We start from the raw sequence: 15,880 nt of genomic DNA on the forward strand, positions 1-15,880 counted from the left end.
TTGTTTTTACTTTTGCATCTTTATTGTTGCTACTTTCCTTCTATCTGTGACGCGTGTTCGCGTGTAACCCGTACAAGAACTCAAAATAAATAAATAAAATGGGCCAGGTGTGTTTCGTGTTTGTAGACACGCTACGTTGGGGCTGTTTATTCGTTAAAGACAAAATGAAAATCAACAACACATCCTAACAGCTCGCCACAGCGGAATTTCGTTTGCGCCACCATGGTCAATCAATGCCCTCTGGCCATCCCCCCCATACTGCTCACACACACACAGCTCTACGAAGCTGGTTGAAGGGCGATAAATTAAACTAACACCATCTTCGCGTCCCGATAAAGGTGCGTCTGTGTGTAAACCCATACGATCTAAAGCAAATAGCTCTTTTTTTGTTTTCTTCAATTGGATCGCTAAAACGGGACGCCTCACGTCCTAGCAAGTTACATATGATGTTGCACCTTGCACTGACGCAACGCCTCGTTGAATCCCTCGCAGAGCGTCAGGTCGGACTGGTTCTGGGCGCAGGACAGGAACTGTTTCATCTCCCAGGAGCAAGGACCGGTTTCGCCGACCTGCTGCTGCTGCTGCGGGTAGGCGGGGGCTGGTGCGTACTGCTGCGGAGCGGCCGCAACCGGTGCCGCCTCCTTCGAGTCGGATCCGCTGAACATTCCCGTGAGCGCGTGGCCAACCGTGTGTCCCTGGAAAAGGAAGCGTACCGCAAAAAAAGAAGAAACAAAACAGTTACAGACCGATGCTGTGTGCTTGTTTGGGATGAGGCAGAGCCGCCGGTGGTCGAACACTTACAACAGCTGATCCGATGGCAACACCGCCGGCGGTGGCGGCCATCTGTGCCATCAGGCCGGGACCCTGGGACGGGGCGGCCATCGGGGCGGCGACGGCGGCCGGTGCAGCCTGCTGCACGACGGGCTGCTTCGGGGCCGGAGCCGGTGGTGCAGCCGCCATTGGTGCCCTAGCACGAGAAGGGGTAAACAAGTGAGTAAGAAATATTATTGTAAGAAGAAAAAACACCAACAACGTCGCGATCGGACCAGCCAGTTCCAAAGGTCAGCGCGGGGAGTTATGACGACACACGGAAAAAGACAGAAAATATCTAAGCAATGGCGAAGAAGATTTGGTGGAAAGTTCTAGATGTTACCCCACATTTTCGTGTGGGTAGTTGTTTACAGCATGCGCTGATGATTCGGTGTTTCCCCCGTGATGCAGTTTCCCGAACAAGCTATTGCTCCGTATGATGAAATGTGGTGCAATATGTTTATGACAAATAATTTTAACAAAATCCTCGTTGGTACATTGCAATGCAAAGGCAAACATAATTATTCAGCATTTTCCTAGCCGATGAAACTGACGCAACAGCAGACAGCATCACGCAACCGTGTGTCAGGTTCATTCATGCATTCGGACCGTTTATTTTCGGTCGGCATACCGTCACCGAGGGACAATATATCGCAATCGGTTTGCAAATCAATCCGGACGAGACATCCGGAACTGGGAGAGGCTAGGCTTTCAAGGATCTGCCCAACAGCACATCGAGCGTTTCCATCGCGAGAGCAATCAGCCCACCGTGTCGTGCCGATTGCGTAACGATACTTTTTTCCAGATGTTTACCGCACGCGGCGACAGGCGATGGCCACCACTAGGCCAGGGCCGAAAGGAGCAGCATCGAGCGAACATCCCTAACCTCAACACGGAATAGAGTGGAAAGAAACGGTACCTGCGGGCGGCTGGTGGGGGCGATGCAGTACGTCCTCGTCGTGGCATTTTGATTTCACTTAATACACAGCGGCACTGGTTTGATTGGAGTAATTGACTAGGGCACGATGTTTGCAGTGCGCCTCACACTCAGGATAGGGTAGGTTTTTTGTTGGCACTTGGCTGTTTTCGCCTGTTTCGCAAGTTCACACCTGATCACTGGATGGGGAGCCTGTCGGAAGCACAATGAATTTAAAGCATTCCGCTGGCGGTCACAGAATCGTGACCGCATGACGGAACGGTTGGCTCCAAGTCCTTTTCGGGCAGCCATGTTTGATTGCTTATGTGGAGTGACCGTTCAAATAGACATACAGCGACGACTTAGCGCGCGACGACGTCTCGCGCGACAAAAAGTAGCTCAATTTTGCAAACAGACGGGGCGAGTATGGGCTTCGAACGACGAAATCCGTTCGCCGCGGTTGTCAGAAGGCGCTCACTTGGCGCTCAGTTTTAAAATAACGTACATACCATTGAGAGACCGTAAGGCCGAAAATACACGGACTGGAATTTTGCGGCCGCGGAATTCCGCCTGCTGTCAAATCCATATACAAAGTGTCAACGGCAACATTCCCGAGCTGTCATATCCATAAATTTTTCAACAAGTCAATACATTTGCGGCCGCGAAATTCCGGTCCGTGTATTTTCGGCCTAAGAAGCACGTGAAAGAATGAGTTCTACCTGGCGGGGTCGAACGTTCCCGTTTGAATGATGAGAAATCCGCGAGGTTTTGCGCTGTGGATTTGGAACGAATGTTGTTTTGTTGAAAGGTTTTGCTTCAAATTTTGCTTTAAATGATTAAAGTGAATTGAACTTAAAGGTATGTAACATTTTGAAAATGTTTTGTGATCTATTTCCAATACAAAAAGTTTTCATCAGTTTTGAAATTGTATATAAAAAAATACAAAATATATCTGAATATAAATATGCATACAAATATCAATAATAATATAGTTATATAAATGCACTATATATATGTTTATATATACATACTTATATAGACACATAAAGTATTATGCATCTATATATTAATATATATATAAAGATATTTGAAAATTTATGTAAAGGTCAAATTATTTTTTTTTATTTACATTTTTTACATTGCTAAAATCTTTTTAGAAAAATATCATAACACATTTGTGCCATGTAAATAACGCTTATAATTCATTTAAAAAAACCAATAAACATTTGTATAGATTTTTTTAAACTACAGCAGCACGTCGATTATCCGGGGACGGCTTAACCGTGCGCATAAATCTGACAGCTGTTCATACGTGCGGCGAAAGTTTGCAGCGATAGTCAATTGGGTAACCAGTTTCTTGTGCAGCTCTGTAGTGTCTACGGGTATTTTCGAAATTCTGTTTTGTTCATGAACAGTTGTTAAACCTACAGTTTTTGATTAAAATAACCCGAGCGCCACAGATTAAGCTTAAACGACTGAAAAATTGAATATTCATAGAAAAAAAATGAAAGCTTCACAGCTTCATTGGTTTGATCAATAGATGGCGTATTAAAACTGATTATTATATTGCTATCCTTTTCTTGCAATGTGTTTGGGCAAGTTTCATCTTATCATGACCTATATAGCCTTCTAACTTTCCGAGCAAAAATCTATATAAATGGTCGTGTGGTCAGATACGTGGGTATCAACACCAACGACCATTACTCAAATCTCACTTGCTTCAGTGCTGATGGTTTCCATTGGAGATTAGTATTTAAACAATTGTATCGCCGTTCTAGTTCTAGCGATGCATAACTTCAACGCGAAACCATACAACAGTACAGAGGAAATGAAAAAGCTCTCCTCCAAGCGATGAAGCTCAACTGGTTGGGTATCCTACCAACAGATGGCGCCACCAGCGTTTTCGCTATTTTTAGAATGCATGAGTCGTTTGCCGTCTGCTAAACGAAGTCTTTCTATATTCCGTTTAGGTAGAGAACTTGAGTCGTTTAGAAGCCATTTAGTGGTGGTTTAGTGGATTTGTGGCACTTGGGAGGGTTAATTTTAATTTGAGCAACCATTGTCTACATCAAGGATAATGTATTTAGAAGGTTGATTTTTACCGCTTTTGCTGGGCGACATTGCGGGGGACATCTGTCACTCTCTGCATACAAATTTCATTACCCCGCACCAGCCCGCCCCGATTTTTATACCGGAGCCCTCGGAAGAGATGTGTCAAGTCGAGAAATGTCATTTTACTCTGAACAACTTCACTTTGTCATTTATAACACCTTGGTCTACATGGTTCGCAAATGTCAAGCTAATGTCATGTAGTCCGATTTTGCTACTTGGGGCATGCGCACCTTGTCTACGTCTACCTTGGTTGAACGTCAAACACAACCACAACAATCGGCAATGTGCATTCGCTCGTAAACACCGACGGTGGTTCAGAATCACGACAGAATCAGCAGGCAGTTTGCGATGGCCCTTCTGCACAAAAAAGCGTCCGAAATCCCGAAGGATGCCGTGCGTTTGAGCGAGGAGGAGGCAGTGCAGTACTTCCTAAAGCTGGTGCAGAACTGGGAAAACCGGTCGGAAGTGTGGCCCATCATCTACACGCCCGGTGTGCTGGGCGCCGGTACGGTGTTTACCGGATTCTACATCAACAACTACTACCGGCGGGTGCTCAAGCTTGGCAGCTATGGGCGCCTTTCAAGCTACCTGCCAGCGGTTGCGCTTCCTGCGATTATGGCCACCTTCTTCCACACAACGTTCGTGCTGCCGGATATAGTGCTCAACAAGGAGCCGTGCCCCGTTTGCCTGCAGACTCGAGCGGCCCTGCTGCAAACTGGCTTTGGGGTAGCATACCCCATGCTGCTGGTTCCGCTGTCGTCTTTCATGGTACGTGGGCGAAATCGTGAAGAAAACGCGAACGGACAGCGCTCATTCATCCCTCTCGTCTTTCGTTACAGTTTGCAACGCGGCATTTTACCTACCGGCTACCATCAATCGTCGAGAAGCCGAAGGAGGTGCTGAAGCTGTACAGGAAGCTGTCCGGACCGATCATGCTTCCCATCACGCTGATGCTCGCCTTCAGCACTGCACTGGCCATCTTTCTTACCGGCAAAGAGTATGAAACGGTGTACAAAGTAAACATTCGCCTACTGCAGCTGGAACGGCAGCTGGAAGACGACGGTGTGGTTCCTATTCAGTCGTAAAAAAAGAAAGTCAGCTGATTTTATGCTAGTGCCAGGGGGAAGAAATACAGTTTAGTTGTTTGTAGGTTCGTAGAATGTAATTTAAATAAAACAAATTGATGCAGGATAATTACGATCATTGTTTCAAATATAAGTGAAAAACATCACATGTCAATAGTCCATTCAATTAGGATGTTATGCCACTAATAATATATTTGTGATATACAACAATTAAAACATAATTTAATTGTTATATGGTGTTCGAAATCACGACCCCATAGTTGTGTTTCGAGTAAAACGAATTAAAGTTGTATGAACTAGAGGTGTGCCAAATGACCCATCTGTGGCGCTTAGGTATTCATGATCATTTTTAAATAATGAGCAGAAAAACTTCCGACATTGCCGAATTTAGAGAAAAATGGTCGATTTTAATATACAGACGGTCCCCGAGATACACGGTTAAGGGGGACCGAAAACGGCCGCAAAATATCGCGTATCTCGCATTTCCGCGTAAGTCGAATCTCGTGATTGCCAGGCTAAATATAACTAATTTTTGCGTAATTTTGTAAGCATGGAATGGTTTTAGCCACTCAATTAATTATTTGATATGATTCTGACTGAATTTTGCAGTTTTAATCCTTTTGAATTAGTTTTAAACATTCGATCAAAAGGGAAATTATTCGGCATTTGACAATTGATGTGTCAAATCAGTATAATTTGCTCCAAGGTGGATTTAAAATTATTTAATTATATTAAAACTATTAACTATGCCGATCCCCCAAAGGCCCTAATCCACCACCTGATATTTTTAATCCACCTTGATCTGGATCACTGTGGGTGCGATCTGGAGAACCCATCTCTACTCGTTACGCCCAAGCAAGAAGAAAAACAAACCCACCTGTAACGAAACTGTATTAACCTTGGCACGATTTGTCAGCCACCCATGTTCGGTCACTCTGCGCCAGAGCTTTGGCCATGGCTTCAAACGCCTTGTGAAGCGGTGAGATGAGTTTTCTTCCGTCAAATGCTTCATTTTGGTTCCCCTTGCTTCAAGGGTAGGAAATTCTGCGAAGTGTAAACGAACGAAAAAAGAACAAAAAAAAAATCCCACTCAAGCTGCTGACACAACATCATTGCATCGTGAATGGTCGCCTCGGTAGAGTGTTTTATTTTGGCGTAAAATTGATATCCGACTATTTTTAACATAAATGACAGTGTGCGATCATCGAGCAGGCAAAACTTTCGTAGCAAGTAAACAAAAGCACCACATCCTGCTGGAGACTGGCGATAGGCACCGGCGTGAAGGAAGGATACCGTGAGCGATTGATGCACTTTTGGGCGCATTCCGTGACCCCGAGCAACGTAAGCCGCGGAAAGGATATATTGTTGGCGGTACGCGCACCGGGAAGGTAATTAGAACGGCATTGCGGCTGGAAAGCCCGATGAACTCTTGTGATGCCTCACCGTTGCTGGGAAAGGCTGCTCTCATAGGGCCATTTTCGTTGTAGAACGGCAGCTGGGCCAGCTGCGTGTATAAACATCGTTATCAAATTGTTACGCAAAGCAGCCGTAGCGGTGGTGGTGGTAGTACGCCTTTTCTAACCGTGAACCTTTGATCGTCTCAACCAGCACAGCGATCGAGCCGACGACCTGCCTTGCGCGCGAAGATGAGAAATGCCACCGCACTGCCCACGATGGTTCCCGCCAGTGCAGCGTCGGTATCGTCGCGCAACGCCACCAATAAACGCCAGCAGCAGCTGTACAGCCCGGGCAGTGGGCCGCTGCGCAAGACGGAGCTAACTTCCAGCAACCGATCGCTCAACAATCAGCCCCCGCAAACAGACGAACCGTCCCGGCAGCGTTGGGGGAACGGCGGAGCAGACGCGCTGGCGGGTGGTGGTGGATCGACCCGGCACGGTGGCTCCGGCACGGACAGCAACGTGCCCGGGTGTCCACCGGCGTCGGGCGGTTGGCGCACCGAGGGACACTCGAACCAGCAGGCCAACAGCGGCTCCTCGATGGGCGGCGAGGAGCTGGAACCGAGGGGCTTTGCCGCGCCCGCACCAATCAATCGCACGCAGCGCGACACGCGCAGTGTGGAGCCGCGGTACGTGGGCGGCTCGAAGAAACCGTCGATGCCGTCGCTCTCGCACCTGGAGAATCTGCCGCCCCGGCTGCAGAAGAAAACGCTCCAGGATCTGGGCCTGCCGCCGAACTATCTCGAGATAATGCGGGCGGAGCAGCAGGCGATGTCGCAAACGCTGCCGAATCGCAGCGGCTCGCGGCACAACCGCGGCCGGCCACGGGGGTACGCGGGTAGCTCGGGCGGTGGTGGAGGTGGCAGCAGCGGTGCCTATTACACGAACGCTTCGTACGGTGCTTCCGGCCGTACGATGCAGGGGGGCAATAGGCCGGCGAGCGATGACGATTACTCGCGGCCCCGCAGCCGGTCGTCGGAGATTGTGTGCGGGCCGGAGGGAAGCTACGCGCCTCGCAGGGGGCCGTCGAATCGGGAGCGCAGGATGGAACCGGGACCGGGCAGTCGCAACTCGAGCTGTGACCGCAAAGAGCTGCCCAGGGGCACCCCGTACGCTAATGATGCAAGCAGAAGGAGTGGTGGTGGTGTTGGTGGCCGTTTCAGGCAGTATTCGACCGACAGCAATCGCATGCTGCACGATGGCCTGGGTGGTGAGGTACCGAGCGGTTCGGGTTACGGTTCGATTCCGCCGTATAAGTCGACCAGTCGGCGCGAATCCTATGTAAGTGTGTTAAATTCTTCTGTGCGTAGTGAAACATTAAATTTGTGCTTTTTTTCTTCTTCCATTTCTTCAATCGCGCACACAGAACTGGGCAAATGATTATGATGGTAGCACGGAACAAAATGTAGCAGCAGATCATTCGAGATGGCACGGGAATGTTGATATGGAAACAGTGCCACCAGCAGTGCCGATGGGCAACAACAACCGCAATAGACAAAGAAATCGAAGGTAATTGAGAGTAGCACTGTTATTTATGTTTACATTTGTTGCTGTATTTATTTTGCAAGATGAAAGCATGGTTGCTTTTTAACGGTCACAGCTACATTGTATCTTTTTGGCTTGTTCTGTCCCCTTAATCGAGATGTTTTGATGGCGAGCACAGGGAAGGAAAAAAGGTTTACTTTGCCATTTAAATATTTCGCTTTATACAGCGAATTGAAGGTTTACATAGAAATTTGTCTAGGAGTCGCGTATGCCTATTGTATTTCTGTAAATGAGTGGTTTGTAAACGTTTTACCACCAGCACCCACTTCTATTTTATCATTTCCATGTAGCTCCCACGTAGGTTTTTTTTTGGGTTAGGTTAGGATTTTTCAACTTCAACTCACTGATATATTATGGACATTCAATCCACGGCCCAATCGTACAATAGAATCGTCCAACCACAAACTAATCTTATTATTTACACGTTACACGTTACACGTAATTCTAATCAGGGATATGATGTGATAGGTATGCTGCCATCTTTGTTGGGACATAAACATGCACATTGGTTTCAAAGCTCTATTTCCATTTTTCCATTAATGAGAGGAGTAATCATGAACGTAGGAAAATCTGTATTTTACTTATATCACTACATCCCTTTGGTTTTGCTTTGTCCCATTTCGGTGGTATTGAAGTAAATTTAAATGTTCAACCAATATTTCTCTTGACGAGTAAAATCTCGCATAATGAGTAATATCATTTGTGTTTCTTTTGATACATTTTTTGGTGCCAACGTATAATCAGGTTCACAATTGTTAACTTAGAGTGATGCTTTAATTTTTTATTATCGTTCAGGCGAAAAGTATCGATACTAAAGTTCTATAGTTTAAAGTGTTTCTTGCGCTTCGATAGGCATGATCAGATTTGATCCACGCAGATTTGATGCAAATTAATTTATCGAAATCGTAGTTCATTCAATTATGATGAAACTGTCTTATGTGGGGAAAATAGCCTAGCAGGAAATATCTAACAACTGAAAAACTAACTCTTTCCAAACACAAACCTCTAAAATATTGCTTACACTAAACATATATATAAAATACTACATACTACATATAAAATACTACAATATTTGTCCACTTTTTCCCAAAAAAAAAAAATTCGATATTCATGACTAAGAAATAATAAACTATAAATATCATCCCAATGAATACAATTAATGCAATATTAGCATGTTTTCGTAATTTAAATTTTTCATGTTTTAATTGCTTATATGCCATTATATCAGCACATTTCCGGCCTGGAACAAATTATGTCACTTCTCATACACATATGGAATAGAGTTTCCCGCTTGAGAGTGAGGGGATGTGGGGTTCAACTGTATTTTGTTCGATCGTTTATTTGATGATTATTTGATTCGCAATCCTGTGAATGTATTTTAAACCGTGATAAATGTGTTTAATTTACATGTGTTGGGGCAATCGAGTTGATCCCGATCTTCGGCTCTCGGACGCTAAAATCCCGAACGTCATAGAGGCTCGCTCGTTCTCTTGTTTTGACCGTCAAGGTGATGGACGTTCTTCATCTGTCTCCATGTTTGGTTTGTGCATCGTAAAAGGTGAACTAAAGTCCCTCATTATGCTATTAAAATAAACGTTATATTTTACTACGCTCACCGAGAGCTGACGAAAATACATTGCATCCTAATATCCCCCATCATGCTCAACAGAAGCCATCCTACCGTAACGACCAACGCGGTCATGCCGACCTATAAAGGCTTTCGATTTTTCTTCAGTATCATCGCAGCTTGATAGTCAGTCCTTGCTGTGGGGTTATGGTCCATATGAGGCTTACACCCACGATGGACATTTTATAAAGTCGTTAATTAGTTATTTATTTTATTTCCATTTTTAAATTCTATTATTTTATCTGTTGTTAAAGTTAAATCTGGCCGCCAAATGGGTTTGACTGATTTTGAAGGAAAGGAAGAAATTGTTCTTATAAAAATTACATGAATATCTAAGCAATGCGAAAATATGGCCGAAGCCGTTATAATGTAATTCTAAATAAATCTAAACAATGCAGCCGAAACTGAATATTTTTAGTATGCCTTGTTATTGAACGATTGTAGTCCTGTTGAAAGCAAAAACTATCTTTTCCAAAAAGTATTTTAGCGCAAGGCTTCAAATGGCGTTTGATAATTGAAATCAATGGCAATTTCCCTTTGGCGATGGAAGCTCTTCAAACGAACTCAGGTGATGAATTTCGATATCGTACGACTGCTTGTATATCATTAAGCCTTTTAAAAGCTGGTAAAATCAAGATATGCTATACTTCATTTATACGATCATTTTCATTGTTCTATACAAAGAACCCGGTTTTACGTCCGACAAAATTATGTTGTGGCCATGGTGAGCTTTCAGCAGCAGGTCTAACTACCCTACTACTATTACAGTTAATTTAAATACAGTAGGTGACCGCTATCATTAACCAAATTTGGCCCTTTTCCTCAAAAGTTTGCCGATCGCTGCACTAGACCATTGTCACTCGATGTTTATGCATTCAACGGATATTCTTTTGTATCATGTTTACCTGCACACTTGTTGCAGCAAGCAGAATGATGACAATTAGCAACACCATAGCCAAACGATTGGCAGCGTTTACACTGCATTGGACCTTGTCTGGTGGCGTAATAATTCCACTGGACTCTGCAGTGCTCAAGTGCGCTTCGTTTGGGGAAGTGAGGGAGATAGGTTGCGTGTTCTTCATATTTTCTATAGCGAATTTACTTTTTCACTGCCACCAGATTAATACCCTCAACTTCTAGAAGTGTTTTGACCCCTTCATTAGGTATATTGAACAGACCGCTTAGTACTATTTTGCCAATGTGAATGTTATTTAAGAACTTCTCCGAGAGTGGGACTGAACGATTTGACGCATACTTCGATTTCAAGTATTGATTTTCTCTATTAGGATTAAAAAAATAAAACAAAAATATCCCGTCAAACGATAGAACAATTAACCTTCATTGATTGTGAGAGCGCTACGTGACAATCTTTAGAACATAGCATGCAAAGCTTCATGTTATGACGCAAGTGTGCAAAGAAGAATGTGAAATGGATAATTTTGTTGAATCAATAAGCAGAGATATTTTTTTGCGATTAAATACAAAAAAGACTCCATAACAGCCATACAAAACATATTGAAATATTTGTTTTCCTTTCTTTTGTAGTACTTCCCGCTCAAGAAACGATTATTACGATGAAATTAAAATGTCCTACCAGCAACGCGTCGGTAACCGCAGCCGGCGCAACTCGCAATCATCCAATGTAAGCCGCGAGAACAGCTCCGAGCGCCCCTACTCGCGTTCCGGTGCCAATCGTCGCGGGCACTATCGAGATGCAAGCACCGACCGGGCCTATGAGTCGGGTGGCCGCTTTCAAAAGCATGCCCGCGAACGCTACAACAACCGTAGCCGGGATAACAGCATGAACCGACCGGTGGGCGACATACCGTACGACACGGACAGTAGCGACTGGCGCAGCACAGCAGTAGCCCCGGCGGATGGTGCCGCTCCGCTGAACGACCATACCGAGCGAGCGATTGCCGAGATGACGAAACAGTTTGAAAGCTCGATCGGGATACAGAAGGGCCCGGGCGTGTTAGTTATCCCGTCGGGATTGTCGCCGAACAGTGCGAGCTCGACAGTCGCCGCAGCCGAGAGTGGTGGCGGGCGCGAAACGAAGCTGCTGTTCGATCCCAAAAACCCGTCGCAGCCGATCGTCGTTACGCGGCCACAGTCAAGGGCAAGCAAGCAGCGCGATGCGCGCGACAGCTTGAGACGGGACGAAGGTCGAGACGGTGGCAGACATCAGCTGGCGGGCGGACCGGCCTGGTACAATCCGGACGGGCAGCAAGCGAAACTGTTGCGCCAGAAGGAGCTGATCTACAAGGTGGTAGAAGCGGACGCACAGCTGCAGGAGCTCATGGAGAGTGGCAATCTGTATGCTGAATGGGCCCGGTACGAGCAGATCCGCCGTGGGCTGCAGGATTTGCTGGAAACGTTCCTGGTGCGGGAGATGCGCTTTGCCCAGGACGTGAATTTGGAGCACCACTTCTGGAAAATGCTGTTCTACGGCATCATCGAGCAGCTGCGAAAGCAGCTGTCGGAAGCGCAGGACGAGCAGTGGAAACAGTACTTGCAGGAGCGTGCGCTCGCGGTGGTGGAAAGTGGTACCGCTTACTTCGAGCAGCTGCTGACGCTGCTCGAGCGCGAGCACCGGTTCAGTCTGGAGCAGTTTATCGGTGCGAATGCGGCGACGAGCACGAAAGGGTTGCGCTACGCGCTGGCGCTTGTGTCGTCCCAGAAAATATTCCTGTTTTTGGGCGATCTCGCCAGGTACCGCGAACAGATCACCGGTGGTCATAACTTCCGCAAAGCCAAACAGTGGTACGTGAAAGCGCAACAGATTCTGCCTAAGAATGGGAGGCCGTACAATCAGCTTGCACTGCTGTCGGTGTATGCGGTAAGGTTTACCTCTGATCGTTGTTGTAGAGCTGCATAAAATAATAAATAAAAAAAAAAAAACATTGCTAACGCATCTTTGCAGAAACGTAAAATCGACGCAGTTTATTTCTACATGCGTAGCCTGATGTCGTCTAACCCGTTCGAATCAGCAAGGGAGAGTCTGATGGACTTGTTCAACGAAACGAAGAAAAAGGTACCTTTGTGCTGTACTGTTTGTGTTTGGATAGAAAATGTAGAAACATTACTATTAAGTCATTTTGTCAAAAATAACACACATTCGTTTGAAAAAAAGATTGGCTTTCACCGGATAACCGAAGAAACGCTTTTTGTACAACTGTTTTACGGCAGAAAAATCAAGTTCCTCTAATCATAAACAATCGAAGCAAACAAACATAAAACAAAACATAAACCAAAAAAGGGCGTTTAATTCAAGTTACCCTATTTTTTCATCACGCTTACTAACTGCAAACGTTGGCAAACAATCGAAACGGGCAATCTGTAGTATAAATTAGTGGTGAGTGGCTAGTGTATTAGACGTAGCACGAAAACAAACTCGGCTCCATGTGTTTGTCCCGAATCGTATGTAAGCTTTCCGTAGTAACATGTTTTTATTCATGCGTATTTCCATGTGCGTCACGCGCTACGCAATTCGCTTAGTTTGAGAACAATCAGCGAAAGCGCGAAGACAAACTGCGCGCAAGGAGAAAGGAAAAGGAGCAGCGTTTCGATGGCAACCTGCGGCGTGAAATCTGGATACATCCGGAGGGTGGATCGCGTGTGCACCGGACTGGACCACTGCATCCCATCGCTGCCGGCCATTCGTCCGATACGAGCGACGAAGAGGAGCTGCAGACGCTCGGCTCGATCGAGCTAAACAAACGGTTTATCATAAGCTTTTTGCATGTGCTCGGTAAATTGATCACTAAGACGGGGTAAGATGATGCTCGAGAACGGCTAGCTCTCACTGCAACCGAGTAGCAGATTGCTAAAACTGTGCGCTTTGTTTTTATTCTACAGCATGGAATCGTTTACCCAATGTGCGCAGCAGATGCTGCGCGAGTTTCGCGTGTTGGTGCAGGTCACACCCATCGCTGTGACCAGCTATCGATTGCTACAGCTAATGTCGCTGAACATGTTTGCGATCGAGATGACGAAACTGAAAGGTATGTTTCTTGTTGATTAACTTTTATCCGCTGCAAGTGCAGTTATTATTATTTTTGTTTTATTTAGTTATTTATTGACTAATTGCTCTTTTCTTGCATTCTGGAACTAAGAGAAAACTATAATTTCTGGAAATTATTAAACTATAATTTACTCAAAATTCCAGCTAAGCCCTAATTCTAACGACTATTATCACCAAAATTATCTTCTTATACGTACCAGTCATACATTAAAAAGCAAAATAATCAGTCCAGGTGCTACATTGTCTTGCTATTTACAAAATAAATTTTAATGTATGTATGCTATACAATCTTGTGGCTGGATGGAACAGGTACATTAAACGAATGCACAGGCTGCTCCGGAGTTACGCGGTTTGTGCGTTCCCGAGGAATCCGCGTAACTCGATTGCCAGCGTAAGTCAAATTTCGCGGTTTCTGGTTAAAATACATTTTTTTACTCGGTATTTTTGATTCTATTTAGTGCTTGTATGCACATTATCATGTATTTGATACGATTCGTGCAGAACATTCTAATATTTTTGGCTTTTAAGTGGATTAAATTTATTAGTAAAAATGTAGCTTATACTGCATTGGGCAATTCTTGAAGCAAATTGTACTGGTTTGACCTTTGATCTATCAAATTTAGAAAACCGCGTATCTCTGAATCCGCGCAAGTCGAGAACCGCGGAACTCGGGAAAGACTGTATACCGTATTTTCGCGTGTATAACGACACCCTCGATAACTTATTAACAATTGGCCCCTTTCCGTTTCTGATTTTTGTCGCTTCTGCTTCTGAATGAAGATTTTAAGAATATTTTGTGTATTCGTCAAGCTACCAAAAAGCCTGTTTGAGCAAAAGTTTTCACCCGTCACGTCAAAAAGTGATATTAAAATTTGGTTATAAAAAACATGCTATGAGACAATCTGGACTATATACACTTATATTCTGGATTCCATCTCCAGATCTCTTTAATGAACCTTGGGATAAATGAAAATATCACCATTGTTTTGCCATTTCTTCGAACAGGTACTCGAATCTAATTCTAGCTTTGAGGCTGAAATAATCTAGGCTGAAAATTGCAGGCTAGTTTTGTGTGTGGTTTTTTGGCACTCCAACTGTCAAAAAAAGCTGACTGGAATCGTGAAGGGCCCCAATTTTAGGAAAAAAAGGTCTCTTACGTTTAATACTAAATAACAAAAACAACTTTGTTCAGGTGACCAAAATGAATTACAAATTTATAGAATCAGTGACATCAATTGTTTCTTCAGCTTGCAAACCTCTTAGTTTTTCCTTATGCATTGGCAATATTTTGTGTTTTTCCAGTGTTATCTTTGTGAATACCCATGCACCAGACTATCTTCGTATGCAATCTTATGTGATATATCAGGTGTACAGTCTTTCCCCGAGTTACGCGAATTCGAGTTACGCGATTTTTAATTTTGGCCAGCTCATAAGTCAAATCAGTACAATTTCCTCCAACAATTTTCAAATGCTATCTTCGTATGCAATCTTATGTGATATATCAGGTGTACAGTCTTTCCCCGAGTTACGCGAATTCGAGTTACGCGATTTTTAATTTTGGCCAGCTCATAAGTCAAATCAGTACAATTTCCTCCAACAATTTTCAAATGCAAAAAAATTGAATTATTTTTAAATGTTTGAAATCGTTGAAAATACGAAAATAATGTAATCTTCTACACGATTTGTATTAAATATGTAATTAAGTGCATAAAAGTACTAATTTTAATCAAAAATAACCATTTACCAACAATATTTTGGTTAATAAACGTGATATTCGACGTAAGCGAAAATAAGAAAAAAATACGCGAATGTCTCCCGAACGCATTACTCGCGTGACTCGGGGAAAGACTGTAATCTAACAGTTACTACCAGTGTACAAACGACCCCCCTAACCTGGTCATTTTTCAATTAAAAGGGGGTCGTTTTACACGCAGAATACGTTAATTTGTTAATTGGAGTAGTTCATCACAGGGTTGTACAGATTTTGGACAAATTATGCAACAATTCGTTCTTTTTCTTCATTGCAACTGCTGCCTGTTCTTTCTGATCTATGTTGTGCTACAAATTATGCTCGAATAAGTTACGGGCGTTAAAGTAATGTTGAATGAGCGTAGAAGCGACGAACACTTTCTCAGTGTGATTGTTCTGTTTAATACTGCAATGGACTCAACGCCACTGGTGCTAATACGTTGTTAAAATGATTTTTTTTAAGAATATTGTTTTTACTGCATGAATCGATTTACTTGCAACATGGGTGTCGATACGAGCATATTATCTAATGTAAGTAATTGCAGTGGTTTTAAG

At 44.2% G+C, this 15,880-nt stretch overlaps 3 protein-coding genes across 8 annotated transcripts in view; 2 read left to right on the top strand and 1 right to left on the bottom strand.

The window, feature by feature from the left end:
* On the bottom strand, nt 1-1,969 carry LOC120905456 (coiled-coil-helix-coiled-coil-helix domain-containing protein 10, mitochondrial). Its single transcript, XM_040316243.1, has 3 exons — nt 1,730-1,969; nt 802-967; nt 1-695 (listed from the first exon to the last, which is right to left on the bottom strand). The coding sequence occupies exons 1-3, from the start codon at nt 1,774-1,776 to the stop codon at nt 438-440; spliced, it is 471 nt and encodes a 156-aa protein (XP_040172177.1). The 5' UTR covers nt 1,777-1,969; the 3' UTR covers nt 1-437.
* A 2,119-nt stretch (nt 1,970-4,088) lies between these two features.
* Nucleotides 4,089-5,035, top strand: LOC120905897. The gene is made up of 2 exons (XM_040317207.1): nt 4,089-4,606; nt 4,678-5,035. Exons 1-2 carry the CDS (start codon nt 4,187-4,189, stop codon nt 4,921-4,923), a joined length of 666 nt encoding a protein of 221 aa, XP_040173141.1. The 5' UTR covers nt 4,089-4,186; the 3' UTR covers nt 4,924-5,035.
* An 836-nt stretch (nt 5,036-5,871) lies between these two features.
* Nucleotides 5,872-15,880, top strand: part of LOC120905905 (telomerase-binding protein EST1A) — a 46,044-nt gene continuing 36,035 nt past the window's right edge. The window contains exons 1-9 of one of the 6 annotated variants that reach the window (XM_040317219.1): nt 5,872-6,058; nt 6,118-6,311; nt 6,532-7,661; nt 7,747-7,889; nt 11,098-12,391; nt 12,476-12,586; nt 12,896-12,907; nt 13,051-13,325; nt 13,411-13,556. In XM_040317219.1, the coding sequence (XP_040173153.1) occupies nt 6,570-7,661; nt 7,747-7,889; nt 11,098-12,391; nt 12,476-12,586; nt 12,896-12,907; nt 13,051-13,325; nt 13,411-13,556 (3,073 nt within the window). In that variant the 5' untranslated portion in view covers nt 5,872-6,058; nt 6,118-6,311; nt 6,532-6,569. Of the gene's footprint in view, nt 6,312-6,410; nt 7,662-7,746; nt 7,890-11,097; nt 12,392-12,475; nt 12,587-12,895; nt 12,908-13,050; nt 13,326-13,410; nt 13,557-15,880 lie in introns of all 6 variants that reach the window. The other 5 variants (XM_040317220.1, XM_040317221.1, XM_040317218.1 and 2 more) reach the window with 5 other exon arrangements.

The sequence above is a fragment of the Anopheles arabiensis genome, chromosome X (genome assembly GCF_016920715.1).
Source record: "Anopheles arabiensis isolate DONGOLA chromosome X, AaraD3, whole genome shotgun sequence".
Lineage (NCBI taxonomy): Eukaryota > Metazoa > Arthropoda > Insecta > Diptera > Culicidae > Anopheles > Anopheles arabiensis.